We start from the raw sequence: 26,070 nt of genomic DNA on the forward strand, positions 1-26,070 counted from the left end.
TTATTTCAGGTCATCAGTTGGCTGTTTCACCACATACAGAGAACTTTCCTACAGACTATATGGGTCAACAGGTGACAGGGGCCACTCTGGGAATTATCGGCATGGGCAGCATTGGCTATAAGATTGCTCAAAGGGCCAAAGCATTTGAAATGAAGATTGTCTATCACAATAGGAAACGCAGGTAAAATTCAGAAAATGGACTTGAAATTAACTGAGCAGAACTTACATCATCACTGACTTCAGTATGGCTTCGATATATTATTTCTTCACTTTTTATTAGATTCCCTTATTCTGTCTCCAAAAAGCAGGGTTGATGATCAAAGAATGGATTGTAGCCTTTTTATGATTCCCTAAAAATGTGGCAGGTAAGCTTCTCTTCATGGAAGAAATTTCACCAGAGGAAAGAGATTTTGGCTCACCTACAGTTTTGTGCTTTTTTCATTTGTAAACTGATTCTTTCTGACCATGGGAGATGCTGCCCACACTTTAATACACATAACCCAAGGGCACAGGGCTTCCCCCAGCAGTGCTTGGTCTGAAACCGTCCTCCTCATACTCCACGAGCAGCATCTGGCCCAGCGCCCAGTCTTTTGATTCTGTCTCAGACCTGCCTGTTTGCTCTCACTTCACTGATGCCTCCTGCCTACGCCCTGGCTTTTCTCACCGGCATTCCACTCCCCCAAGGGGCTGCGCTCTCTGTTCTTGAACGTCAGTCCATTTGCAGACCAGCCAGAGAAGGGCGCTGTTCAGAGCCTTTCAGTGGCTTCTGTTCCCTGGAATAGCTTTCTACTCACAGAGGCAGGGTGAGCTGGGAGACCTTCCATCAGGACCACCCTCTTCAGTCGATGTGGACACAGTGGACAGTGGTGAGGCTTCAGTCGCTGTCACGGCTCCCAGTGTGGTGAGGGCCGATGCAGAGGCCAGGGCTCTTCGGGACAGGCATGTGATACGAGCAGGGCCTTCATAGTGGCTGGGCATGCTGGCTGTTCCTTTCCTCCAGGCAGTCCCCTGGCCAAGATGTGTAGAAAGAATCCATACAGCTTTGTATTGCTTATTTGTAGGGCAGGAGTGGCTACCAAGGACGCTGAGACCTTCTGGAGCTTGGCATCTTTGTTGAGTAATCAGCTGCCTGGGGTGGGCCAAGCAGGAGCTAGGATTGAACCCCAAACAGCACACAAGCTGCCTGCACCAGAACCTTGGGTCCTTGCTCTCTGTTGAACACATGGCACTCCCGACCCTGTCCCATTTTGTTTTTTTCTGGAGTTTCTGACATGTTTGCCCATATCCAGCAGTGTCTCATGTCACTGAAAGCATGTCTGACACCATCGGCTGTGCCAGCCTCTGGGGGCTCAGGGCTGAGTGAGAGGAAGTTCCTGTCCACAAGAGGCTTGCAGTCTGGTGTGAAATGCCACAGACACAGGGCTCAGAGCACCCAGAGGCACAGGTTTCCACGGGTAGGCCCTGAGCTCAGGGTCCAGCTGCCTCTGAACCCACATGGGGTCTGGCCCCATGGGGGACATACTGAGTCTGCAGCCCTCTTAGAAACTCCTTCCTGGGGCAAACGGATGAATTTCTAAGCAGAGAACATGGTCTTCTCCCTTGTTCCCTTCATAGAAAATTGGAGGAGGAGGAAGCTCTTGGGGCCATTTACTGTGAGAGGCTGGATGACCTCCTTCAGTGGTCAGACTTTGTGATGTTGGCTGTGAGCCTGACGCCACAGACCCAGGGCCTGATCGGGAAGCGGGAGCTGAGGTTAATGAAGCCCACCGCCATCCTCGTCAACATTGGCAGAGGTACCTGATCCAGCTGTATGTGGGCTGGAGGGCTGTGCAGAAGGACTCCCAGCCCTGGCCACTCTTTCAGCATTTCCAGTCAACCTTTTCCCTGAATGGTCTGAAAAATCCACTAGACTTGTGGGTGGTACGTTAAAGGGATTATACTTTATATTTAGAGGTATTTCTGATTTTTATCTTCACATCATTTTGAGCCTCAAATTAGTAACATAAAGAATGAGAATGCTGAACCTCTGTGGGAATTTCATATCCCAGTGTGGGCATCTCCTTGGGAGGGCCATCACAATTTGACTTTCCACGTGTTATCAAGCAAAAGTTATGGGCATGAATTTTCTGAGCCTCACTTAGTTTGGTTATTTGACATTTGCGTAGAGCTTTGTGTGTCTGTGTACAGGGAGCCATAGGTCCTGTGTTGTAACTAAGTTCTCTGGAGCATTTGTAAAGGAGAAAACTGGGTCCTCAATGCTGGGGACGTGAGCACGTGTGAGGATTGGTGCTGGCATCACACTTGCCGGCGACTTGCCTTTGGGGTTGGGGGCCAGAGGACGTGTGAGACCTGGCACTACCAGCAGCTACCTGGATCTCTCATCTTTAAACCCAGATAATAGTGCTTGCCGTGAAATCCCACAGGGCCAAGCTAGTGTGCTTGAAGGTCTCGAAAATTCATACCCTGTCGACAAGCAGGAACGACCAGTGCATTATGTGCTTTTGGTGATGTCAGAGGTTGGAGACAAAGATTCTAGAAAACCAAACACCCCAGGAAGGGCCTGGAGCTAGGTGTCTCCGCCAGCAGCACATGCAGGCTGGGTGCTGTCTTGACCAGTGGGGCAGCTCAGCCCACCAGTGGCAAGGGGACTTCTCTGCTTGAGGGAAAGGGCCTTCTTCTCAGCTGCTGTTCAAGCAGGCCCTGCTATTTCACGTTTGAAATGCAGTTATGGTTCATGTTTGTGGCTGCTTGGTTTTTTAGCATGTATACAAAACTATTATCCGGGGGCTGCTTCCTGGAATCCTCTGGTGGTTGGGAGATGGTGTGGTCAAGTGGCAGGGCCCAGGCTCAGGGCCAGACAGACCTGGGCTCAGATCTGGGTGGATGTGTTAGAAGTATATGACTTCGGCTGAGTATGTCACCTGTAAAATGAGTATTGTCTTCTGCTGGGTAAACAGTGTCAGTGAGACAGTGTCTGTGAAGGGCTTAGTGCGCTGCCTGGCACATGGCAGGCTCTCAGTGTCTGAGAACAGATTGGCAGAATGAAGTTCACATGATTTTTGTCAAACTTCTGACAAGATCAAGATGTGTTTCAGTGTAACCAGAGAGCACTGCCTAACTTGGGCCTACAGAGGAGGGGTCTCGTCCACCCAGGTCTGCTAGTTGATCAAGAAGCCCTGGTGGAAGCCCTTCAGACTGGGCTCATTAAGGCAGCAGCGCTGGATGTGACGTACCCAGAGCCCCTGCCCAGGTAAGGAAGCCAGACAGGATCTACAGTTCTCTCCCTCTGGGTGGGCGAGGCCTCAGACAGCTGTTGCTTTTGGCTTCTGCAGCCACGTTGAACTGCCTGTTGCAATCACATAGGGTCTTGGCCTTGGAGCATGCCCCTGGTGACCTGTCCATTTCTGCAGTGGGTCAGGCCTCTGCTTCAGCACCTCCACAGACAGGGCACTCAGGGCACTGGGGCCCCAGACCCCATAGATGGAGAACGCACAGAATAGTCTTTCTCAGGTTGAGCCAAATAGTCCTTCCTTTACCCATTATTCTTCTCTTTACAAACCTTTAGATAACCACCACATTCTACCATAGTCTTTTTTTTTTTTTTTTTTTGAGGCTAAATATCTTCATATCCTTTACTTGTAGCCTAAATGATGTCATTTCCAGACACGTTGTCCTTATTATTGCCTTCCAGTCCTTTGAAAATACACTGCTGAGGACTGTACATAGTATTCAGGTTGTGGTCTGACCACTGCAGCGAAGTTACACAGAGGTTGTGTTAGCAGCATGTTTCCTCACAGCCTCACTGTACCTTAACTCATTAAGTTTTTTAGTTAGTTAAAGTTGAAATTGTTATTCTCTCAAGTTTTTTTTTTTTTTAAGTTTGTGTGTGGAATTTTACATTTATTTGCATTTACTTTCATTTGCTTGTATGTTTTGACCATGTGATCCAGCCTAGTGGGACTGGCGTCTTGATTATCTTATTTATTTTGAATCTTGATGCTGTCATTTGTTAAACCAACTATTCCTAACTTTGATTTCCATCCAGTAAGCAAATTGCTGTCAGATGAATGTTTTGACCAAATTTGATATCTAAGTTTATCAAGATTGGCCTTAGAAATTAGATATTTCTGAGAAAAACAATAATTTATTGAGAATAGTTTCTCAAAATGTGGTCTGGAGATCATTTTAAGGGGTCTGTGAAGTCAAAACCATTTTTCTTTTTAAAGGTCTAATTGGCTTCATTTAATAATTCATAATCAGCATTCTGTCTAAAAGGAGACAGAAGTTTCCACATCAGAACTGTTTTCCTGATGCATAAGCAGTTGTTCATTTCCACTCATGTTTTCTCACAAGAACACAGCAGGGTTTCCTCAGAATGTGTGATGACATCATCACTCAGACAGTTAATGAAGTGTATGACTGTATTACATTGTTTTGTTTTAATTTCTAATACAATAAATGTTGATAGACATAATCCTCATAAACACATGTTCTTTGGGGTTCTCAATTTTTAAGAGTGTAAAGGCCAAGTAAGCAAGCCACTCAGTTCAGTCACTCAGTCATGTCTGATTCTTTCCAACCCCCATTGACTGCAGCATGCCAAGCTTCCCTGTCCACCACCAGCTACTTGAGCTTACTCAAACATCAAGTTGGTGATGCCATCCAACCATCTCATCCTCTGTTGTCCCCTTCTCCCACCTTCAGTCTTTCCCAGCATCAGGGTCTTTTCAAATGAGTCAGTTCTTTGCATCAGGTGGCCAAAGTATTGGAGTTTCAGCTTCAGCATCAGTCCTTCCAGTGAATATTCAGGGCTGTTTTCCTTTAGGATGGACTGGTTTAATCTCCTTGCAGTCCAAAGGACTCTCAAGAGTCTTCCCCAACACCATAGTTCAAAAGCATCAATTCTTTGGCACTTAGCTTTCTTTATGGTCCAGGTCTCACATCCATACACGACTACTGGAAAAACCATAGCTTTGACTGCTGCTGCTAAGTCACTTCAGTCGTGTCCGACTCTGTGCGGCCCCATAGACAGCAGCTCACCAGGCTCCCCCATCCCTGGGATTCTCCAGGCAAGAACACTGGAGTGGGGTGCCATTGCCTTCTCCGATAGCTTTGACTAGACAGACCTTTATTGGCAAAGTAATGTCTCTGCTTTTTAATATGCTGTCTAGGTTAGTCATAGCTTTTCTTTCAAGGAGCAAGCGTCTTTTAGTTTCATGGCTGCAGTCACATCTGCAGTGATTTTGGAACCCAAGAAAATAAAGTCTGTCACTGTTTCCATTGTTTCCCCACCTGTTTGCCATGAAGTGGTGGGACTGGATGTCATGAGCTTAGTTTTTTGAATGTTGAGCTTTAAGCCAACTTTTTCACTCTTCTCTTTCACTTTCATCAAGAGGCTCTTTAGAAGAGAGCCACTAATCTAGAACAAAAAATAATTTCAATATAAATAAAGAAGCATGAATATTTTAGACAGTGGCCAACTTACTCAAAACTGAGATGTCATGCAATCACCCCTGTTGACTAACCTGCTAAAAAGAGCTTTTTCTCACAAGTCACAGGGCAAATACCAGTGTTATATCCCAAAGCTTAGTTTATCCTAATAGGTGATGTACTTCCAGTGTCCCATGTGAAATCATTTTTGTTAAAGCTCTTTTGCCAAGATATTTATCAGATATGTTTGAGTTTTCATCTTTGTTTTTCAGGGAGACATTTTGATGCTGCTCACTGTGAAAAAAAAAGTAGGAAATTCGGGGTTATTTAGTCATACTACATAAGTATTCTTTATTTTACAAAAGGATTTACTACAAATTATTTTAAGAAGTTTCATTTGCCAGTAGGGTCAGGGGTCCCCAAGACTACCTTCAGCTTTAATGATTGGCTGGAAAGACCTGCAGAACGCAGAAAAGCTTTTATACTCACAGTTAACAGTTTATTACAGTGAAAAGACATAAGTTTAAAATCAGCAAAGGCAGAAAACTTCTAGAGTGGAGTCCAGGAGACCCAGGCTTATCTTCCCAGCAGAGTTGTGTGGACAGTGCTTATACCTCCAGCAGTGATGCATGACAACACACATTAAGTGTTTCCATCCAGGGAAGCTCACTGAGCCTTATATCTGGGCTCAGTTATGTAGGCATGGAGAACCCACTTGTCTGACACTGACTTCTTAGACTCCAGCTCCTACAGAGGTCAAACTGATACAGACTGGCCAAGAGCTCTAGGCAAACAAAAACGGGCATTCATCACAAATTAAACCACTAGCAACAACTCTCTGACTTTGTCCAAGACCCCAAGTATCAGACACTCTTACCAGGCAGTAGGCTGAAGGGCTCATAGGTTATCTCCCAGAGGCCAGTCAGAGGCCAGCCTTGTCTTTGGAATGTGCAGGATTCAAGAACTCCAAACCTGCCTGCTGAGTTAATTCTTTATTACACGGGCCACCCCTGTGGCCTTTCAGTTCAGTTCACTCAGTCGTGTCTGACTCTTTGAGACCCCATGGACTGCAAGGCCCTTGGCCTAGGCTGTCTCACAGCAAAATGATATTTATTGGAGTATCTACATTTATTACAGTATTTATATGACAGGTTCAGCAATAGTATTGGTATGACTGCCTAACATTTGAAGGAGTCACTGTGGGACAGGGATAAGATTTAAAGAAACAACTAATCCATTGTTTTTTTGTAATTTTTGATTACTTGTTGCCCTCAACCTCTTCATTCACTATTTGTATGTTATGATGAACACATGTAGCACTATTTAGTATATAAAGTTAGGTGATATTTAGCAAAATCCAGTAATTCCTCAGGCCGGTCATTTCCCATTGATCATCAATGTCAGTATTATCATCTGACTTCCTTTCATGAGGTAGTTAAATCTTGTCAACAGTGCCAGTGTTACAGCATATTGCTATACACTCATGGTACAATGCAGTTTAATTACATAAGTCAATTGCAGAGGTATTTGCTATGCCTTCTCAACACAAATGTTTCTTGCCTATACATTCAGATATTCTTATGGGCAGGTGTTGGGTTCCAAGTCAGTTGGGACAGAGCGTCACCCTGTCTCACACCCTTGTACCTAGACTGTTTTCCATTGTGTGCAGTAGGGCCCACCTGCTTCATAGGGGGAAGACAAATGTTTTTCAGAATAGTCCTATCCCTGCTAACTGTACCACACAATACAACTTACTTCAATCAGTCTTGGAGGTGAGGGTGGTTGCACTGCATTGGCATAAATTACAGGTGCCCGTAGAGAACTTCCATAGGTTTGGGGGTCCTTAAGATTCCCAAGGGCATGCCCCTTGAGCCTCAGTAGCTATTGGGCCAGGGTCGGGGGGTTGGGGGTTGGAATCACTGCCACGTGGCTACTTTGGCCTGAGTCTGTATTAAAATAAAGAGGCGCTGTCGGGCTAGGTGACAGCACTTTTCCAATCCTGAGTTCTAATATTATCCATCATTATGTTTGAGTCTGCCTGACCCAGTTCACTAAAACCTTATCTTCCCAGGCTGTCTCCCATTCTTTGCCTTCTTCCTGGAAGAGAGCTGCCTCTAACCTGCTAATCCTAGTTAAGAAATCTTTTCCCTCTGAATGCCATTCCCATTAAAGGTGTACTCATCTTGTCCCATCATGCCTGAATCAGCATGTCTCCCCAAGGCCCTTTCTTATCTTGTGGGTCACAATCATTTAATCCATCACGCATGTTCTGCAATTGTGAACTAATGGCGTGGGTGCAGTTAGGATATGTTACTTTACATCCAAAAACGTTGGGTCACCCAAACCAGGGTTAGATGAGCGGTGATCATCTAGAGTACATCTAGGTATCATCTCAGTACACCATGAGGCCTCCCACAGCCTTCCTCATCTCAGAGTGGGGATGTGAGACCAGAATATGAAGTTAAAGCAACCAAATTACTCTGTTTTCCTCCATTAATCTGTATTTCAGAGATCATCCTTTATTGGAGTTGAAGAACGTCATTCTGACACCTCACATTGGAAGTGCAACTCATCAAGCAAGACGACAGATAATGGAAAATTTGGTTGAAAGCATCCTGGCTTCTCTCAGTGGCCTTCCTATTCCTAACGAAGTGCTGCTTAAATGATTTATGTGAGTTAAGAGTTCAGTGGGATGGAAACTGCAGATTAAATGGGAAAGAAACACTTTTGTATACTTTATATTTGAGTCCATTATATAGACTGCATTAATACTTAGATGAAACACTTAAGGACTAGTCATAATACTTATCACCTGTTCAAAGTTTGCTAAATGCTTTCCTCACATGCCCACCTCATCCTCAAGGCAGCTGTAAGAGGGAAGTTCTGTTACCATTCATGATGAAACTGAGCACAGGGAATTACTTGTCTACAGTTCAAAAGTCTGCACTCAGTCTTTGGGTTTCCCAGTGAGTTGTGCTGCTTTCAATCTTGATAAATTCTGGTAAATTGATTGGATTACATAGTCTTCCCTGACAGTCTAATCACTATTGCTTTAATCATTAAAAAAAAGGATAATTGGGCACCTTCTATGTGCCAAGTTCCCACTCAAGGGTTTACTTACTAGTGGGGGAGAAAACCAAGCAGTGCCAGGAGGTCTGTGCTGAGCGGGAGCAAAGGAGTGGGAAGAGAGTGCCTAGAGCGGAATTACCAGGGGTGATCTTGAAGAGGGGTCTGGGGTGAGGATGCCTCCTTTCTGCAGCAGTTTGGAAGCTGTTTTTCTCCTCCACATGGACTGTCGAGCAGGTGTCACGGAAGTGAGCAAACGAATTAGTAGCATAGAGAGGAAGGAACTTGATCCTTCCTAGTTGTGCCAGCAGCGGGAGCTCTGCTCCAGGACGCTGGTTTTTCATTTAAACCACCGAGTGAGGACGGACCTTACTTCCCTGCTCCACATTTGAAGTTCTGTAGCAAGGAGTTGCAACGCCCCCATCTCTGTTAGCTCCGTGCGCGTGCATAAAGTATTCCTTGCTCTGCAGTCTCCTCCTCCGGGTGTTTTGCGCGCTTCCCCAGCAGCAAAGCCCAGCCAACGCGGCACTCGTTGGAAGAGCGGCGGCTTCGTAGCTCGCTCGCAACCAGCACATCCTGAAGTCCCGCCCCGCTCCTCAGGTTGCGTCGTGGCCCGCCGCTCCGCACCCTGATATCTGGCCCCACCCACGGGCGCCCCGCCCAGCCTATGGTGCACGGTCCCCTATCAGTCCCGGCCCGACCCACTCCGCTAACAAGTGTCCACACACCCCCGCTCACTCGCAGTCCCGCCCCTCCCCGCACACGCTTCCGCTCGGCCGCCTAAGGGCCGGTCTACTCGTCCCGAGACACCGCCGCGCCCTTTCGCCCTGCCCACAGTCTCCCGGCGACTCCCAGCATGCCCAGCACTTGGCCCAGAGCCGCTTCACCGGTTCCCCTAACGCGTCTGCCAGCCCCACGTCGCCTCAAGGCCTTACATCGCTCCGCCCTGAGTGGCAACGCTCCACGTCTCCTTGGCAACGTCGGCCAGCCACGCCCTAGTCTACAGCAGTTCAGTTCAGTCGCTCAGTCGTGTCCGACTCTTCGAGACCCCATGAATTGCAGCACCCCAGGCCTCCTTGTCCATCACCAACTCCCCGAGTTCACTCAAACTCATGTCCATCGAGTCAGTGATGCCATCCAACCATCTCATCCCTTCTCCTCCTGCCCCCAATCCCTCCCAGCATCAGAGTCTTTTCCAATGAGTCAACTCTTCGCATGAGGTGGCCAAAGTACTGGAGTTTCAGCTTCAGCATCATTCCTTCCAAAGAAATCCCAGGGCTGATCTCCTTCAGAATGGACATGTTGGATCTCCTTGCAGTCCAAGGGACTCTCAAGAGTCTTCTCCAACACCACAGTTCAAAAGCATCAATTCTTCGGCGCTCAGCTTTCTTCATAGTCCAACTCTCACATCCATACATGACTACTGGAAAAACCATAGCCTTGACTAGACCGACCTTTGTTAGCAAAGCAATGTCTCTGCTTTTGAATATGCTATCTACATAGCCCCGCCCTATACATCGCCCCGTCTCGCTTCGCCCCGCCCCACGTCTCCCCGTCAATTTCGCTCCACGACACGTCACAGTTAACGTCACTGCGTCCAGCGTCTCTCGCCTGAGTGTCTCCTTGGTAATGTTGCCCCGCCCATACACACGTCTGTCAACGTATCCCATCCCACATGTCGCCCTGCCCCGCGTCGCTCGCCTGACTGTCTCCTTGGGAACGTCGCCCCGCCCATGCCAAATCACGTCAGCGTAGCACCGCCCCACACGTTGCACCGCGTCTCTCGGCTCCGCGTCTCCTTGGCAACGACGTTCCGCCCACGCGCCGTTAACGTAGTTCCGTCCCCACGTCGCCCCGTCTCGTGTCGCTCCGCCCCACGCCTCCTTGGCAACGACGCCCCGCCGACTCCTCGTCAATATAGCCCCGCCTACATTTCTCTCCGCCCCGAGCGCTCCTCTCCCCGTCTCCTTGGCAACGTTACCCCGCCCACACTCACGCCCCTGTCAAAGTATCCTACCCCGCACACCGCACCGCTCAGCGTCGCTCCGGTTTACGTCTCCCTAGTAACGTCACCCTGCCTATGCCGCGCAAGCGTAGCCCTGCCCCACACGTCGCCCCGCCCCGCTTCCCTCCGCTCTACGTCTCCTTGGCAACGTTGCCCCGCCCACGCCTTGGTCACAGCTCCGCCGCGTTTGTCTTCCTGCCCAAGTCTCCCCGCAAAGGTCGCCCTGTCTGTCTTTGCCCCTCCCCACGTCTCCTCGTCACCGTCGCCCTGCCTTACGTCGCCATTTGTCCGCAGTCGCTGAGCAAACATGTGGGCCGCTCTCAGGGGGCGGCCGGGGCTCCACTTGGGGCTCCTGAGCGGTGCCCGAGGTCTGCACAGCTCTCCTGTGTCCTGTGGCAAGAACATGCTCAAGAAATTTGCTTCGAAAACCAAGTAATGTTCCCGAATGGGGTGGAGGGCGTTGGGGCGGTGGCCCGGCGTTGGGGTCCTCAAGGGTGAGGGCTCCGCCTGGGCGCTAGCTGGCTCCCGAGCGCGCAGCCAAGTCTGAGCGCAGTCTCCGCGTGTGAAAGCCCACCCGTCACGGCTGCCGTTTGCGGTTTTTCCTCCCTGCCTTTTTTCTGTACTTTCATACAGTTGTGATGATTTTAAGTCTGCTATAAGCAAAGTGAACTTTTAAAGCAAAGTGATGTTTACATTCCACCGTGGGTCCGAGGTTCCAAATCCTCGGATTCAACCAACCTTGGATTGAAAATTCAGAAGAAATTCCACGAAGTTTTAAAAAACACAACCTGAGCTTGCCTTGCTGGCAACTGTTTTGGTAGCATTTACATGATATTAGGTATGGTAAGTCGGAGAAGGCAATGGCACCCCACTCCAGTACTCTTGCCTGGAAAATCCCATGGATGGAGGGCCTGGTAGGCTGCAGTCCATGGGGTCGCTAAGTCGGACACGACTGAGCGACTTCACTGTCACTTTCCACTTCCATGCACTGGAGAAGGAAATGGCAGCCCACTCCAGTATTCTTGCCTGGAGAGTCCCAGGGACGGGGGAGCCTGGTGGGCTGTCGTCTCTGGGGTCGCACAGGGTCGGACATGACTGAAGCGACTTAGCAGCAGCAGTAGCAGCAGCAGGTATGGTAAGTCACTGTATGCCGCTCACACCTAAGGAGTAGTGTGAGTTAGGTTCATGAATTATTGAGACTTTTGATGGAACATGTGTCTCTTTTTCTCCATTTGTTAATTCCTATCAGTATGCACCCATAGGTTAGAACCCATTACTACTTAATTTTGCTCCAGTTGTTCCGGCTTTGGACCATTGGTAGCTCTTCAGGTGGCTCCTATGTTCCTTTGACATGCCTCATTTTTGGGGGTTTTGAAGTAGTTTTTATTTGTTTTATTTTATTTATTTATTTATTGGTTGTACTGGGTCTTTGTTGCTGCCCTCAGGCTTTCTCTAGTTGTGGGGAGAGGGGGCTACTCTCTAGCTGTGGTGAGCAGCTTCTCATTGCAGGCTCTAGGACATGTGGGCTCAGTAGCTTAGTTGCTTTGTGGCATGTGGGATCTTCCAGGATCAGGGATCAAACCCGTGTCCCTTGTGTTGGCAGGCGGATTCTTAACCAGTAGACCACCAGGGAAACCCTTGAAGTAGTTTTTATGTTTAAAGAAATTTATTAGGTCTTCTTTACTTTATGGCGCTACAGAATGCCTCAGTGCTAGAACCAGCCACTTCTCCGAGGAGCTCTGTCTGGTTACTTCACTGGACACTGGCATCAGAACCATGATCTGGAGCTGAGTATGTCATTGCTACTGGGGTATTTGTCTTTTATACCCTTTCAGCTGACAAAGTGAAAACAATACATGTTCAGGTTAAGCCAAGGGTATATGCTTATCTGTAAATGTTTCTCCATGTCACCACCTGTAGCTGTAAAAAGTGGAACTTGAGTTCCTGCTGACCTCCATCTCTTATCTGCTGGTGCCCAGATGGTCCTCACCCCCCTCCCTTGATTGTCTGCAGCAGTCGGGAGCCTGGCTCTCCCATCTGCCTTCTGCTGACCTAGCTGTTGATGTGTGACCGTGTCAGTTGTTATCCAGATCCCAGGCAGCAGCTTTGTGGAGTAGGACAGTGCTGTCATGCATGTGGTAGGTGTGTTTTTAAGATCCCCTTTCTCCATCTTTGGGACTAGAAGCAGACTTTAGGTAAAACCTTGAGCTGAATTAAAACTGCCTCCTGTCTCTGCCCGAAAACCCAGCTGCTGTCAGGTGGATAATTAAATCTTTTAGAACCTCAGGAACTTAATCTGTATGTTCAGGCTTAGCCCTTTAGAAACAGCTATGATATAACTTGCGGTTAGCATTTGTAACTGTTTCTTACCCAATTTGCCATTGTATCCAGCAGAGTTCTCACTTTCTCCCACAGGAAGAAGTTCTGGTATGAAGGTCCTTCCTTGGGCTCTCACTTGGTAAGTAGGAGGAGCAGTGACAAGCACTTTGGGATCTCGGAGGGCAGGAGGCCCTGCCCTGGGCAGCACTCCAGCCTGTGGTCTGTCCGCATCAGTACTGGAAGGGTGAGCCTGCATACACTGCTAACGTGGGGATTTGACCTTTAAAAAAATTACACCACAGTTTTCCAGAATGTCGTATCTGTTATCCGATTCTAACATGGTGATGTCCGTTCAGGTTGTGTGTGTGTAACACAGATGTCTGTAGGTGTGCAGGCACTCCTTGTGTTGTGTTTCCCACATACTGTGATTTTTACGGATTGAGGTCTGTAGTAGCCCTGCTTTGGCAAGTCAGTGTCAGCGTGTTTTAGCAATAAAGTGTTTTCGGTTAAGGCATGTATGTTGTCTTTAGATATACTGTTACTTCACACTTAATAGACTACACTGTAGTGCAGACATAACTTATACGCATCAGGAATCCAGAAAATTTGTGTGACTCACTGTATTGTGATATCTGCTTTATTGTAATAGTCTGGAAGGAACCTGCAGTATCTCTGAAATACATTGTATGTGTATCATGGAAGTGTATGTAATGAATGGTTCCTTTTAGAAAAAAATACACTGTGTATACTAAAAACCCCTGGTGGCTCAGATGGTAAAGCGTCTGTCTACGATGCGGGAGACCCGGGTTTGATCCCTGGGTTGGGAAGATCCCTTGGAGAAGGAAATGGCAATCCACTCCAGTACTATTGCCTGGAAAATCCCATGGACAGAGGAGCCTGGTAGGCTACAGTCCATGGGGTCGCAAAGAGTCGGATATGACTGAGCGACTTCACATTCACGTTCACTGAGTACACTAAAGCCTTAGGCTGTGTGGATCACAACAAACTGAAAAATTCTTAAAGAGATGGGACCACCTTACCTACCTCCTGAGAAATCTGCATGCACATCAAGAAGCAGCAGTTAGAACCAGACATGGAATAACAAACTCGTTCCAAATTGGGAAGAGTACATCAAGGCTGTATATTGTCACCTTGCTTGTTTACCTTATATGCAGAGTACATCATGTGAAATGCCAGGCTGGATGAAGCACAAGCTGGAATCAAGATTGCTAGGAGAAATATCAATAACCTCAGATATGCAGATGACACCACCCTTATGGCAGAAAGCAAAGAGGAACTAAAGAGCCTCTTGATGAAAGTGAAAGAGGAGAGTGAAAAAGCTGGCTTAAAGCTCAACATTCAAAAAAAGATCACAGCAGCTGGTTCCATCACTTCATGGCAAATAGATGGGGAAACAAAGGAAACAGTGGCAGACTTTAATTTCTTGGGCTCCAAAATCACTGCAGATGGTGACTGCAGCCATGAAATTAAAAGACACTTACGCCTTGGGAGAAAAGCTATGACAAGCCTAGATAGCATATTAAAAAGCATAGACATTACTTTGCCAACAAAGGTTGGTCTAGTCAAAGCTATGGTTTTTCCCGTAGTCGTGTATGGATGTGAGATTTGGACTATAAAGAAAGCTGAGGGGCAAAGAATCGATGGTTTTGAACTGTGGTGTTGGAGAAGACTCTTGAGTCCCTTGGACTGCAAGGAGATTAAACCAGTCCATCCTAAAGGAAATCAGTCCTGAGTATTAATTGAAAGGACTGAAACTGACGCTCCAGTACTTTAGCCACATAATGTGAAGAACTGACTCATTGGAAAAGACCCTGATGCTGGGAAAGACTGAAGGCAGGAGGAGAAGGGGACGAGAGGATGAGGTGGTTGGATGGCATCACTGACTCGATGTTTGAGTAAGCTTGAGGAGTTGGTAGTGGACAGGGAAGCTTGGCGTGCTGCAGTCCATGGTGGTTGCAGAGTCGGACACAACTGAGCACTAAACTGATACTGGAAACCACTGAATTGTACTTTTTAAGAAGGAGAATTTTATGGTATGTGGATTACATTTCACTAAGAATTTTTTCGGAAAAATATATGTACTTGGCCATACTTTTAATTTTGAAGGGATGCTAGGTAAAATCTAGACGGGTCCAGGTCTGTAAAATGAAGTATATCCTCATGAAAGCTAAGGTGGCTGAGGGTGACCCTTGTTGTCAGTAAGGTTCGCATATAGGTGTCATGTTGGCCTTTGTGTAATGTTGGCCTTTCTTCTTGATGGAGACCCACAAGTCATCCCAGTTGGATTTCCTGACAAAGAGCACTTCTCAGAGAACCCGGAAGGAAGACCAGGTACGCCTGAGGGCCCTGAATGGTCTCCTCTACAAAGCGCTCACAGACTTGCTGTGCACCCCTGAAGTGAGCCAGGAGTTGTGCGACCTGAACGTGGAGCTCTGCAAGGTAGCCATGGGACCTCGCACCCCGTCAGGTGCCTCGCGCTTGGGAGAGGCAGGAGGGAGGCTCGGTGTGCGCCTTGAGGTGTCGGGAGGAAGGCGTGGGGGACAGGCGCAGACAGCGCCTGGCACTCTGCCCGGGGTGACGCGGGCCATCAGAGGAAGACCTGGGTCAGATGAGTGGTGGCCCGTGTGCTTTCCCTCGGGGTAAGGACGGGGAGCTGGCTCCTGTCGTCTTCACCCTCAAGGTGGAGTGGGTTCACCCAGGGAGGGCAGAGGGCACTGAGGCACTTCTGGGGTGGGGCAGGGGCTGGAGTCAGGTCAGGGCGCGGGGGGCGGCGGGGGCCTGGGGCCCTGGCGCTGGGCACCGGTGCTGGGGGCGAAGCCAGGACTGCCCTTGGGTTAGTGCCTATCTCCTGACACCCCCTGTCCATGAGAGCCCAGGTGAACTGACAGTGATTTGGGGCGGGGGTGGGGGGCTCAGGTCTCTCTGACTTCAGATTTCTCTGCCTGCCGTGTCTTCTGGAGGGCGACCCTCTCTGAGGCTCAGAACGCACACACAGAGGCCGTCCTGCGGAGGAGCGCTGCGCACATGAGGTGAGCCGTCTGCCTGACCCTGCCTGCCGGCCGGTGTGGTCACCACTTTTGCTTTTAAGGAAAATTTTGGAAATGTTTTCTTGAATTTCAGAGCAGAATTCACATCTTCATATAAGCCACAGGCCAGGTCAGTGGTTCTCTAAGTGGGTCCTGGTTCCCCAGGGACCCCCGAGGTCCTTTGTGGGGGGACGTTCATGAGGTTAGAGCTGTTTTCATGGTGAGCTGTGGTTTTCCTTTCTCGCTGTGTGGACGTGTGCACTGAGGATGTCCTGGCCGTCACTGTGGCGTCAGCGTGTACTCACGGTAATCAACTGCCAGCTTCATTAAGAATACCCTTGGTGAATAAGCAGAAGTTACTCTCTTTATTAAATCTACCCTTGGGCACATCTTTTTTAGTGTCTGTGGTGGAAAGTGTGGATGGAGCCCTAGTGGTTGTCTTGGAAAAATATTGTGGTTGCTGATTGTGACCCAGAATACACATTTTTCACTTGGAAGAACAAGTGAACCAACTATGGTTATTAAGATGTAGGTATTTGATAGACATTTTCTCCAAAGTGAGTAAAGTAAACCCGTCACTTCAAGAAAACAACTGACCGTGTTTGACCAGTGATAAAATGCAAGCTTTCAGTGAAAATGAGAATTTTAGAAAGCCTGTACCCACTACCGTGAGTTTGACAGCTTGCAGTTCATAAGACCCTTTTGATGAGATTGGAGACAATATATTCTAAAGTGCATGATCATTCTGAAAATCTGTGTAACTTGGTAAATCAGTATTTTCAGAAAAATACCAATGTATGATGTTACAGAATCACCAATGGGGAAAGGTCAATTCAGAGGGCAAGAGGATCACAGGATTTTAATGTACAGAGAGTGACCTGTCCATCCATCTGGTTTCAGATTCCACATTGCCACCTTAAATAAACTACTTTTGTTGAGATTCTGTGTAGCATCAGAGAACCTCGACACCTTTCTGAAGGGCTGTTCACATACTCTTCCTTTTTTCAGTTTCTGATCCATGAGCTTACATTTCCCTCTTCTTTTTTAAGCAAAATACTAGGACAGATTGAATGCAGATACAGAGGTGAGAATCTAGCTGACTTCCATTATGCTGGGTTTTAAAGAAATTTGAAACCATGCAAACAGTATCACTCTTCTTAATCTCATTTAAAATACAGCTGTTACTTTACATGAATTAATGAATACATATTTTTACATTTTTCAGTTTCACTTTCTAATGTGTTAAGTATTGTTTGGTGTCCTCAGTAATTGTTAAGAGTATAAAGGGGGTTCTGAGACCAAAAATTGTGAGAACCACTGAGCTGGGTGGTAGGAAAAAAGTTACTCAGTTTTCTCCTCAGTCTTTAAAACATGGAAAACCTCAGAACTGGGCTTTCTCCTTCCTTCTTCTCTCCTTTCTCCCTGGGCCTCCTGCCTCCACTGTACGGCAGGCTTTCATTTTGCTTCTTAAAGTTTTTATTTATTTTTGGCTGCTCTGGGTCTTCGATGCTGCACACGGGCTTTCTCCAGTCATGGGGAGCGGGGGCGACTCTCTCGTCGCAGAGCATGGGCTCCGGAGCAGAGGCTCCATACTTGGGGCTCATGGGCTCAGTTGCCCCATGGGTTGTGGGTTCTTCCTGGACCAGGGATTGAACCTGAGTCCCCGGGTTCTTGACCCCTGGACCCCAGGGAAGCCCCATGCTTCCTTTTTAGAAGACGAGGGGGTAGATGCTGAGAGCAGGGTCCTGCGGGTCTGGTATTCTCCTGCGTGCTTGCTTCAGCCACTCTGCATCCCTCACAGTGCCGTGGTCTCTGAAGCCAGGCATCATCAAAGAGTGGTCAGACACTCTCAGTTTTTACATTTCACAGAAAGAAGAAAACGAGAGATTTCCAACAAGTGTTGAGATAACAGCATCATTTTCTGAGTAGCTTTTAGGTAAACCACTAGACCATTCAGGTATGACCTAAATCAAATCCCTTATGATTATACAGTGGAAGTGAGAAATAGATTTAAGGGCCTAGATCTGATAGACAGAGTGCCTGATGAACTATGGAACAAGGTTCGTGACATTGTACAAGAGACAGGGATCAAGACCATCCCCAGGGAAAAGAAATGCAAAAAAGCAAAATGGCTGTCTGGGGAGGCCTTACAAATAGCTGTGAAAAGAAGAGAAGTGAAAAGCAAAGGAGAAAAGGAAAGATATAAGCATCTGAATGCAGAGTTCCAAAGAATAGCAAGAAGAGATAAGAAAGCCTTCCTCAGTGATCAATGCAAAGAAATAGAGGAAAACAACAGAATGGGAAAGACTAGAGCTCTCTTCAAGAAAATGAGAGATACCAAGGGAACATTTCATACAAAGATGGGCTCGATAAAGGACATAAATGGTATGGACCTAACAGAAGCAGAAGATATTAAGAAGAGGTGACAAGAATACACAGAAGAACTGTACAAAAAAGATCTTCATGACCCAGATAATCATGATGGTGTGATCACTGACCTAGAGCCAGACATCCTGGAATATGAAGTCAAGTGGACCTTAGAAAGCATCACTACGAGCAAAGCTAGTGGAGGTGATGGAATTCCAGTTGAGCTATTTCAAATCCTAAAAGATGATGCTGTGGAAGTGCTGCACTCAATATGCCAGCAAATTTGGAAAACTCAGCAGTGGCCACAGGACTGGAAAAGGTCATTTTTCATTCCTATCCCAAAGAAAGGCAATGCCAAAGAATGCTCAAACTACCACACAATTGCACTCATCTCACATGCTAGTAAAATGATGCTCAAAATTCTCCAAGCCAGGCTTCAGCAATATGTGAACCGTGAACTTCCTGATGTTCAAGCTGGTTTTAGAAAAGGCAGAAGAACCAGAGATCAAATTGCCAACATCCGCTGGATCATGGAAAAAGCAAGAGAGTTCCAGAAAAACATCTATTTCTGCTTTATTGACTATGCCAAAGCCTTTGACTGTGTGGATCACAATAAACTGTGGGAAATTCTGAAAGAGATGGGATTACCAGACCACCTGACCTGCTTCTTGAGAAATCTGTATGCAGGTCAGGAAGCAAGCGTTAGAACTGGACATGGAACAACAGACTGGTTCCAAATAGGAAAAGGAGTACGTCAAGGCTATATATCGTCACCCTGCTTATTTAACTTCTATGCAGAGTACATCATGCGAAATGCTGGACTGGAAGAAACACAAGCTGGAATCAAGATTGCCGGGAGAAATATCAATCACCTCAGATATGCAGATGACACCACCCTTATGGCAGAAAGTGAAGAGGAACTAAAAAGCCTCTTGATGAAAGTGAAAGTGGAGAGTGAAAAAGTTGGCTTAAAGCTCAACATTCAGAAAACGAAGATCATGGCATCTGGTCCCACCACTTCATGGGAAATAGATGGGGAAACAGTGGAAACAGTGTCAGACTTTATTTTTTGGGGCTCCAAAATTACTGCAGATGGTGACTGCAGCCATTAAATTAAAAGATGCTTATTCCTTGGAAGGAAAGTTATGTCCAACCTAGATAGCATATTCAAAAGCAGAGATATTACTTTGCCAAAAAAGTTCCGTCTAGTCAAGGCTATGGTTTTTCCTGTGGTCATGTATGGATGTGAAGAGTTGGACTGTGAAGAAGGCTGAGCACTGAAGAATTGATGGTTTTGAACTGTGGTGTTGGAGAAGACTCTTGAGAGTCCCTTGGACTGCAAGGAGATCCAACATGTCCATTCTGAAGGAGATCAGTCCTGGGTGTTCTTTGGAAGGAATGATGCTAAAGCTGAAACTCCAGTACTTTGGCCACCTCATGCGAAGAGTTGACTCATTGGAAAAGACTCTGATGCTGGGAGGGATTGGGGGCAGGAGGAGAAGGGGATGACAGAGGATGAGATGGCTGGATGGCATCACTGACTCGATGGGCGTGAGTCTGAGTGAACTCCGGGAGTTGGTGATGGACAGGGAGGCCTGGTGTGCTGCGATTCATGGGGTCGCAGAGTCGGACATGACTGAGCGACTGAACTGAACTGAATCAGAAACGTGGGGCTTCCTTGGTGGCTCAGTGGTAAAGAATCACCTGCAATGCAGGAGACACAGGTTCGATCCCTGAGTTGGGAAGATCCCCTGGAGGAGGGCATGGCAACCCACTGCAGTGTTCTTGCCTGGAGAATCCCATGGACAGAGGAGCCTGGTGGGCTACAGTCCATGGGGTCACACAGAGTCGGACATGACTGAAGCAACTAAGCAGCAGCAGCAATCAGAAAAGTCAGTTGAACAGAACGTTTCCCACCTCTTTGGATCACCAGGCTTTAGTGTGAAGGTCTCCGCGTGACTGTACCAGCTCTGTCGCTGAGCAGCTGTGCCTGCGTGTCCCAGCAGTGTTTTCTGTGTCTGGCATCTGGTGGTGGTGGGTTGGCGGCCACCCTTCTGTGGCGCTGCTGCTGGTGCCCGTGAATGGAGGGACAGGACGCTGGCGGTGATGCCTGGCAGGCCATCCCAAGTTCACGTCAGACTTGATCTCAAAAGTTGCATTTAGAGAATTAAAAACAGTAGTGATGATGCATTTTATACCGCTGTTGAAATGTGGCAGTTGGCTAAGGAAGACTTTTCATCTTTGAATACTGTGATGAACCAGACTCACGTCTCACCTCTTTGTGAGATGACATTTGTGTTTCTGGCACCCCTCCACCAGATGTCACCTCAACTGCTCAAACCTTATTTTCTCTCCAGGCATCTTCTGATGTCGCAGCAGACCCTGAGGAACGTGCCGCCCATAGTGTTTGTTCAGGACAAAAAATATGCAGCTGTGATGGAGGTAAGGCTTTTGCATAATTGCCTCTTTACTGTGTCAACTTCTGTATGCGTAAGGCTTTACGCATTGTTTCATAGTTGTTTTCCTTGTTTTAAGTACAGGTTTTAGGGGTTAAAAACCTGTTACCATACATGCATTTTTCACCTGGTGGTGGTTCCTTGGTTATTAAGGTGTCTTACACCTTCACAGGTTCACTGAAGAAGCCAGCAGCACTGCAGGAGGATTCGGCGGCGTGTTCACTGTGAGACTAGGTAGTGCATAGGTCCACAGGAAAGAGATCCAGTTGTACATTGTTGTCTCTCATTGTTCATCATACAACCTATACTGGAAACATCGTTTGGATAATAGCCTCGTGGGTGTGTGGTTTCCTCGCTAGAAGGGGAGCAGGAGTGAAGATGCAGAGCCGCTTGTCAGCCCAGGTGGGGTTTGGGCTGTGGTGTGCAGACCCCAGCAGGAGTCCCCGTGCAGGGCTGTGGGAGGAGCCCAGCCTGTCCCGGAGGGTGGGCTCCCTGTTCTCACTGAACTGTTACTCGTCCCACTCTCTGTGGAGGAAGATTTCATGGCTGCAAGGTGCTCCCTGGTTGTGTGGGTTCCTTTTCAGAAAAGTCACTGGAGGGGAGGGTATATGCTCCCACCTGTATGCTTGTGTGTCTCTAGGGGGGGCCTTTGTCCACTTCAGGCCTGTCTGTCCTACCACACACACCCAAGGGAAGTGCTGAAGGGTCGGACACAAGCCATATGGTGATGGTGGGTCCTGCATGTGGACCCGCCAAGGGAAGGTCAGGCCATGGCTGGCCACGTCATCCTGTACTCTGTCTCACTGTAGGTAGGAGTAAAGGCTGGACCAGAGTGGGTTTCTGATTTGGGTAGGTGATCGTCAAGGGCATGGTCACTGCTTCCCTTGGCTAAGTCAGAGCAGAGTTTTTCAGACTCTGTACATTTTTAAAATTTAAAATCATGCATTGGTAAGCAGCTTGGATAGGCACAGAAATTTGAAATTAGTTCTGGATGAAACTTGGAGTCTTCTGTCAGTCAGTTTATTTCTGTCTAATATTGGTTGCAACAAAAGTCGCAAGTAGTTGCTACTGCTCCAGTTTGAACAGCTTACTTTGCGTTCTCAGGATAGAATGCAGTCTTCAGGTCACAGGTCTGGATGTTTGAAAGAGGCTGAGTAATCAGCTGTGTCCAAACTGAAACCTAGGTAGTTCAGCAAAACTACTGGTACTGCCAGTGCTCACACTCAGGGGTGCCCAGCACTGGTGGTCTGCCAGTGCTCACACTCAGGGGTGCCCAGCACCGGTGGTTCTGCCAGTGCTCACATTCAGGGGTGCCCAGCACCGGTGGTTCTGCCAGTGCTCACACTCGGGTGCCCAGCACTGGTGGTTCTGCCAGTGCTCACACTCAGGGGTGCTCAGCACCAGTGGTCCTACTAGTGCTAACTCTCAGGGGTGCTGTCCATGGGATTCTCCAGGCAAGAACACTGGAGTGGGTTGCCATGCTCTCCTCCAGGGGATCTTCCCGACTCAGGGATCGACCCGGTGTGTCCTGCATTGCAGGTGATTCTTTACCACTGAGCCACCAGGGAAGCCCCACTTTGCTGATTACCTCAAAGCTAATGATGGTCCTGCCAGTGCTCACACTCAGGGGTGCTCATTGCTGGTGGTAGTACCAGTGTGCACACTCAGGTGCTCAGCACATTGGCCATCATGAATGTGAGTTAACTCCCAGTTTTAACTCGAGGAGGCCCATTTGTTCTTGATGTAGTATCATCTTGTTCCTGGGTTTTCTGTGGACTGACTCGTGTCCGGTTCTGCCTCTTCTCACCTTGTGGTTTTAATAGCGTCACTTGTTGGTGATGACTTCATGTGGATGTCGGGACCCAGTTGTGGGTCCGGCTGGCTGGGCTCGCACTGAAGTGGGAGATCAGGCCTCAGTGCCCAGCCCAGGTGGGAGCACCTGGCGGCATCAGAGCAGGCAGGTGAAGGTGGGGGGCCTCGCTGGGCCCTGCTGAGCAGCAGAGTACATCTCCAGCCTTGGCCCCTCACACCCCACAGAGCTGGAGTCTAATGCCGGGCTTTGTGACTCCCACATAGCCACTCTGGGGGCTTCGTTCCCTCAAGAAAATTCTGTGGCAAAATTGAAGCATTTTACAGAACCTCATTAGAAACCAGTAAGTGTCAGGAATTCAACTAATATTTAACTGATTCCTTTGTAAATTTGACTAACATTTACACGCTTTAAGTACAGTCTTTTGAGAAGACTCGGTTCATTATCAGAACAAGTGTAACTAAGATCGCGGGCATGCGCAACATCAGGGAGGGAGCCCTGTCACGCAGCCGGGCCCTGAGGTGGCCGTGGCTCTGGGCAGCCTGACATTTGCAGTCTGTAGGCGCCCCGCTCGGCAGGCAGTGGAGAAGCACAGCTCTCCGGTAACCCACTGTCTGTTTCGTTTCAGGTTGATCGGCTGCTGGCAATTGCTGATTTTGGACCCCAGGGTGAAAAAGAAGACTTTGTGCAAAGTGACTTCAGGTGGTAACATGTGGATGTGTGTTTCTGATGGGGGCACATGCAGCTATGGACGTGCTGGTTTCCACAACCGCTGCACAGTGCTGCCTGCCCCCAGCCCAGTGTAGAGGGGTGGGCCCTGGTTTATGCCCTAGGGTCTTGACCTGAGGCCCAACCCAGGGTTGGCCCATGGCAGGCCACAGTGGCAGCATGGCCCATTACCCAGCACCTTGGGGAGGCTGTCAGGAGGGCCTCTGGGCCCACTGGAAGTGCTGGGGCCTGGGCGCTGAGTGCTAGTGGTCGCAGCTCATCCTCTCTGTTCCCTCATGCATTTCTGTCGAGTGCCTGCTCCCAGCAGGCCTGTTCTAATGCTTAGGGAATGCTGTGAACAAATGGCAGTGTCTTTGGAGCCTGCATTTTGCTAGGAAGCAGTGAACATCAGGGTAGGCCTCTGAGAAGGTGATGTGAGGATTCCAGGTGAGGGAACAGCTCCACCGGGTGTCTAGCCTGTGTCCTTAGATCATCTATGTGAGCATCGCTTGGGCACTGTCAGGGCCTTGGGGGCCAGGGCCGACAGAAGCCAGCCTGCCACGGGGTGGGGGGGGGGCAACACTTAGACCCCTGAGCTAGGGCAGAAGCCCCGAGTGGCAGTGAGTCCCCAGTTCCAGCTCAGTGAGGAGCAGACCTGGGCGAGGCAGGTGGAGTGCCTGTGGGTGTGGAGCCCTTCCAGGTCTGAGAGTGAGGAGCGTGCTGTGGCCAGATTGGGGTTTTGAGAGGATTGCTCTGGTTTTGCCCTCAGAATGGACTTGTCTTCTCTTTTGGTTCATCAGGTAACTAAAGACCAGCTCCCCATGATTCTGTTTAACTAGCCTAGTGCACTAGCCATGTTTAAGTGGGGAAGTAATGAAAATACACTTGATGTCAGCCCAGGATGTCTGCATAGGGAGCATGGTGGCCTGAGCCACATACAGGCTCTGGGAGTGCTGGTCAAGAAGTGCTAGACTGGAGGCCGCTGGACCAAAGCCCGCTTTGTGCTGGCTCCACAGCCCCACTGGAGAGGTGGCAGCGCGCTGTGTGGCGGGGGCTGAGGGAGTGTTTGTATGCCATGTGATATTTGTGCCCGGTGTGACAACTCCCTTCTCCCCCAGTGACCCCGAGGCCCTGGACGCGGCTTCGCCAAGTGATACCCTGGGCCCTGCTGCACGCTTGAACCTGTGTGGGATTGACCATGAGGCACTCAACAAGCAGATCCTGGAGTACAAGAGGAGGAGAGCGCAAGGGCATGGGAGCACGGGCCCCCTGTGGCCAGAGCACGTGGCTGACCTGACGAAGCAGATGAGGAGGAGGAAGGCCAAGACCCACGTGGACGATGACCTCTCTCCCAAGAACTATCTGCACGGTGGGGAGTGACAAGCCCCTGGACAATCGAGGGGCCTTCTGAGGAGCACGCCCCAGGGTACGAGTGGGGCTCCGAGAAGAAGAGCAGGAACTGAGGTGGAGAGAAAGGACCAGAAGGCAGTGGATCGTGACTCGGCTCCGGGCGCATGCGCAGTGCAGATGCCGTCCGCACTCCTTATACGGTGTTGCAGAGGAGGCCTGTGGGAAGGGTGTAAAACCCTCTTGGTGGATGGCGAGCGGTCTGGCCTCCTTATTTGGGATCCACGTGTGCACGTTTGCTCACGCACTGGTTTCTCCACAGCCCCCAGATCTGTGGCTGCCGTGCTCCCCTGGTCTTCCTGGACGAGCAGACTCGTGGACACTTGAGTCCTGGGATTCACCGGTGGCCTCTGTTCACAGAGGCGCTGCTTTGCCTGCTTCGTTCGCCTCATACTATAAACGGCTGTCCTCTCCGCAGTTGGGTTAGCGTCACATTAGTGCCTTTTGATGGAGATGTCAGTCCTGGCCCTGAGTTGCTGACGAGTTCTTCTGAGTGTGAGATTCTGTGCTGTGACTTCCAAAGAGAGTGTGTGTGTTAGATGAGCCTCGTTAGGAAATAACCATCTGAGTCTGACCCAGAGAAAGTGTCCTAAACTTGGGGTGTCTTGACTCACCAGGTGTCAGCCTTGAAGTACTGGAAATGCTACCAACCCAGTTCAGACGATTGGAGAAGGGTTCCTGCTGAGATACAGCAGAGACGTTTGTAGCGCTGCTTTCAGGGCGTGTGATCCCCCTTCTCATAACATCTCTTGGGAAGGTTGCCCGTATCCCAGCAGCAGTGGCATGGCCTGGATGCTCCATTCCCTGTCCGCACCTGGGATGAGGGGCAGTGCCTGGCAGGGATGCGGCCCCCGCTGGAGGGCCAGCAAGGGTCCTGGGACATCGGCCAGCCACGTGGGTACCCGCTCTGAGCACATGGCTGTGGGCTGGTGCATGTGGTGCCCCAGAGGGGTGCAGGTACCTGCGTGGTTGTTTCCTTAGGAAGGTGGGTGCTCACACAGCCTCTTGTTCAGACCAGAGATGGCCGGAGGGAGGACTGGCCAGTGTGAGACCTGCGCTGACGGGCGGTGAGGCACACGTGGGAGCACCCGCCTTGAAGGACTGTGGGTGCCTCCGGGGTGTTTCTGGTGCTCCCATCTTGCCAGGCTGGAACCAGAGCTCACACACGTGCCCTCGGAGGCTGGAGAAATGCCGTCTCAGTTCTACCTGAAAGTTCATGGGGCTGCTGTAGACTTCATGTTGAAGGAAAGCTGTGTCTTCTGCTGTAGCTTCCGTTGGGAGGAAGCCCTGTCCTGCAGCAGAGACAGCCCCAAACTGGCCACGACCAGCGGGATGGCAGCAAGCTTCCCTAGACCTCAGGGCACCTTCCCTTTGTAGTCCTCCCATCTCACACTCACACACATTCAGACACACACTCAGCACAGTGTCTCAGTGTGAGAACGTGCGTGTGCACAC

At 49.1% G+C, this 26,070-nt stretch overlaps 2 protein-coding genes and 1 long non-coding RNA gene across 12 annotated transcripts in view; 2 read left to right on the plus strand and 1 right to left on the minus strand.

Moving 5' to 3' along the window:
- The window catches only part of LOC102408653 (probable 2-ketogluconate reductase), a 32,149-nt gene extending 23,995 nt beyond the window's left edge, over positions 1-8,154 (plus strand). For 6 of the 7 annotated variants that reach the window (XM_006079568.4, XM_006079570.4, XM_006079571.4 and 3 more), the window contains 4 exons: positions 10-181; positions 1,615-1,793; positions 3,154-3,250; positions 7,940-8,154. In XM_006079568.4, coding sequence (XP_006079630.4) covers positions 10-181; positions 1,615-1,793; positions 3,154-3,250; positions 7,940-8,096 — 605 coding nt within the window. In that variant the 3' untranslated portion in view covers positions 8,097-8,154. The remainder of the gene's footprint in view (positions 1-9; positions 182-1,614; positions 1,794-3,153; positions 3,251-7,939) is intronic. The other variant, XM_044934702.2, reaches the window with a different exon arrangement.
- On the minus strand, positions 5,358-9,624 carry LOC112581423. The gene is made up of 3 exons (XR_003105982.3): positions 8,552-9,624; positions 5,526-5,724; positions 5,358-5,419 (listed from the first exon to the last, which is right to left on the minus strand). It is a non-coding gene; the product is annotated as an uncharacterized LOC112581423 (long non-coding RNA).
- Positions 9,625-10,669: 1,045 nt separating this feature from the next.
- Positions 10,670-25,032, plus strand: RBFA (ribosome binding factor A). 4 transcript variants are annotated; one of them, XM_025273154.3, is made up of 8 exons: positions 10,795-10,933; positions 12,422-12,639; positions 12,917-12,959; positions 15,104-15,280; positions 15,758-15,870; positions 20,592-20,676; positions 23,129-23,202; positions 24,327-25,032. In XM_025273154.3, the coding sequence occupies exons 2-8, from the start codon at positions 12,635-12,637 to the stop codon at positions 24,586-24,588; spliced, it is 759 nt and encodes a 252-aa protein (XP_025128939.2). In that variant the 5' UTR covers positions 10,795-10,933; positions 12,422-12,634; the 3' UTR covers positions 24,589-25,032. The 4 variants fall into 4 exon arrangements, with proteins under 4 accessions (XP_006079629.2, XP_006079628.2, XP_025128939.2 ...); XM_006079567.4 differs by lacking the exon at positions 12,422-12,639 and having other exon boundaries at positions 10,670-10,933; positions 15,104-15,172; XM_006079566.4 differs by lacking the exon at positions 12,422-12,639 and having other exon boundaries at positions 10,675-10,933.
- Positions 25,033-26,070: the final 1,038 nt, after the last annotated feature.

The sequence above is a fragment of the Bubalus bubalis genome, chromosome 22, assembly GCF_019923935.1.
Source record: "Bubalus bubalis isolate 160015118507 breed Murrah chromosome 22, NDDB_SH_1, whole genome shotgun sequence".
Lineage (NCBI taxonomy): Eukaryota > Metazoa > Chordata > Mammalia > Artiodactyla > Bovidae > Bubalus > Bubalus bubalis.

Coding starts and splice junctions, on each gene's coding strand:
- RBFA (XM_006079566.4), top strand. CDS start 10,809: ATGTGGGCCGCTCTCAGGGGGCGGCCGGGGCTCCACTTGGGGCTCCTG. Junction 12,960..15,103: donor CTTCCTTGGGCTCTCACTTG/GTAAGTAGGAGG, acceptor TTCTTGATGGAG/ACCCACAAGTCATCCCAGTT. Junction 23,203..24,326: donor TTTGTGCAAAGTGACTTCAG/GTGGTAACATGT, acceptor CTTCTCCCCCAG/TGACCCCGAGGCCCTGGACG.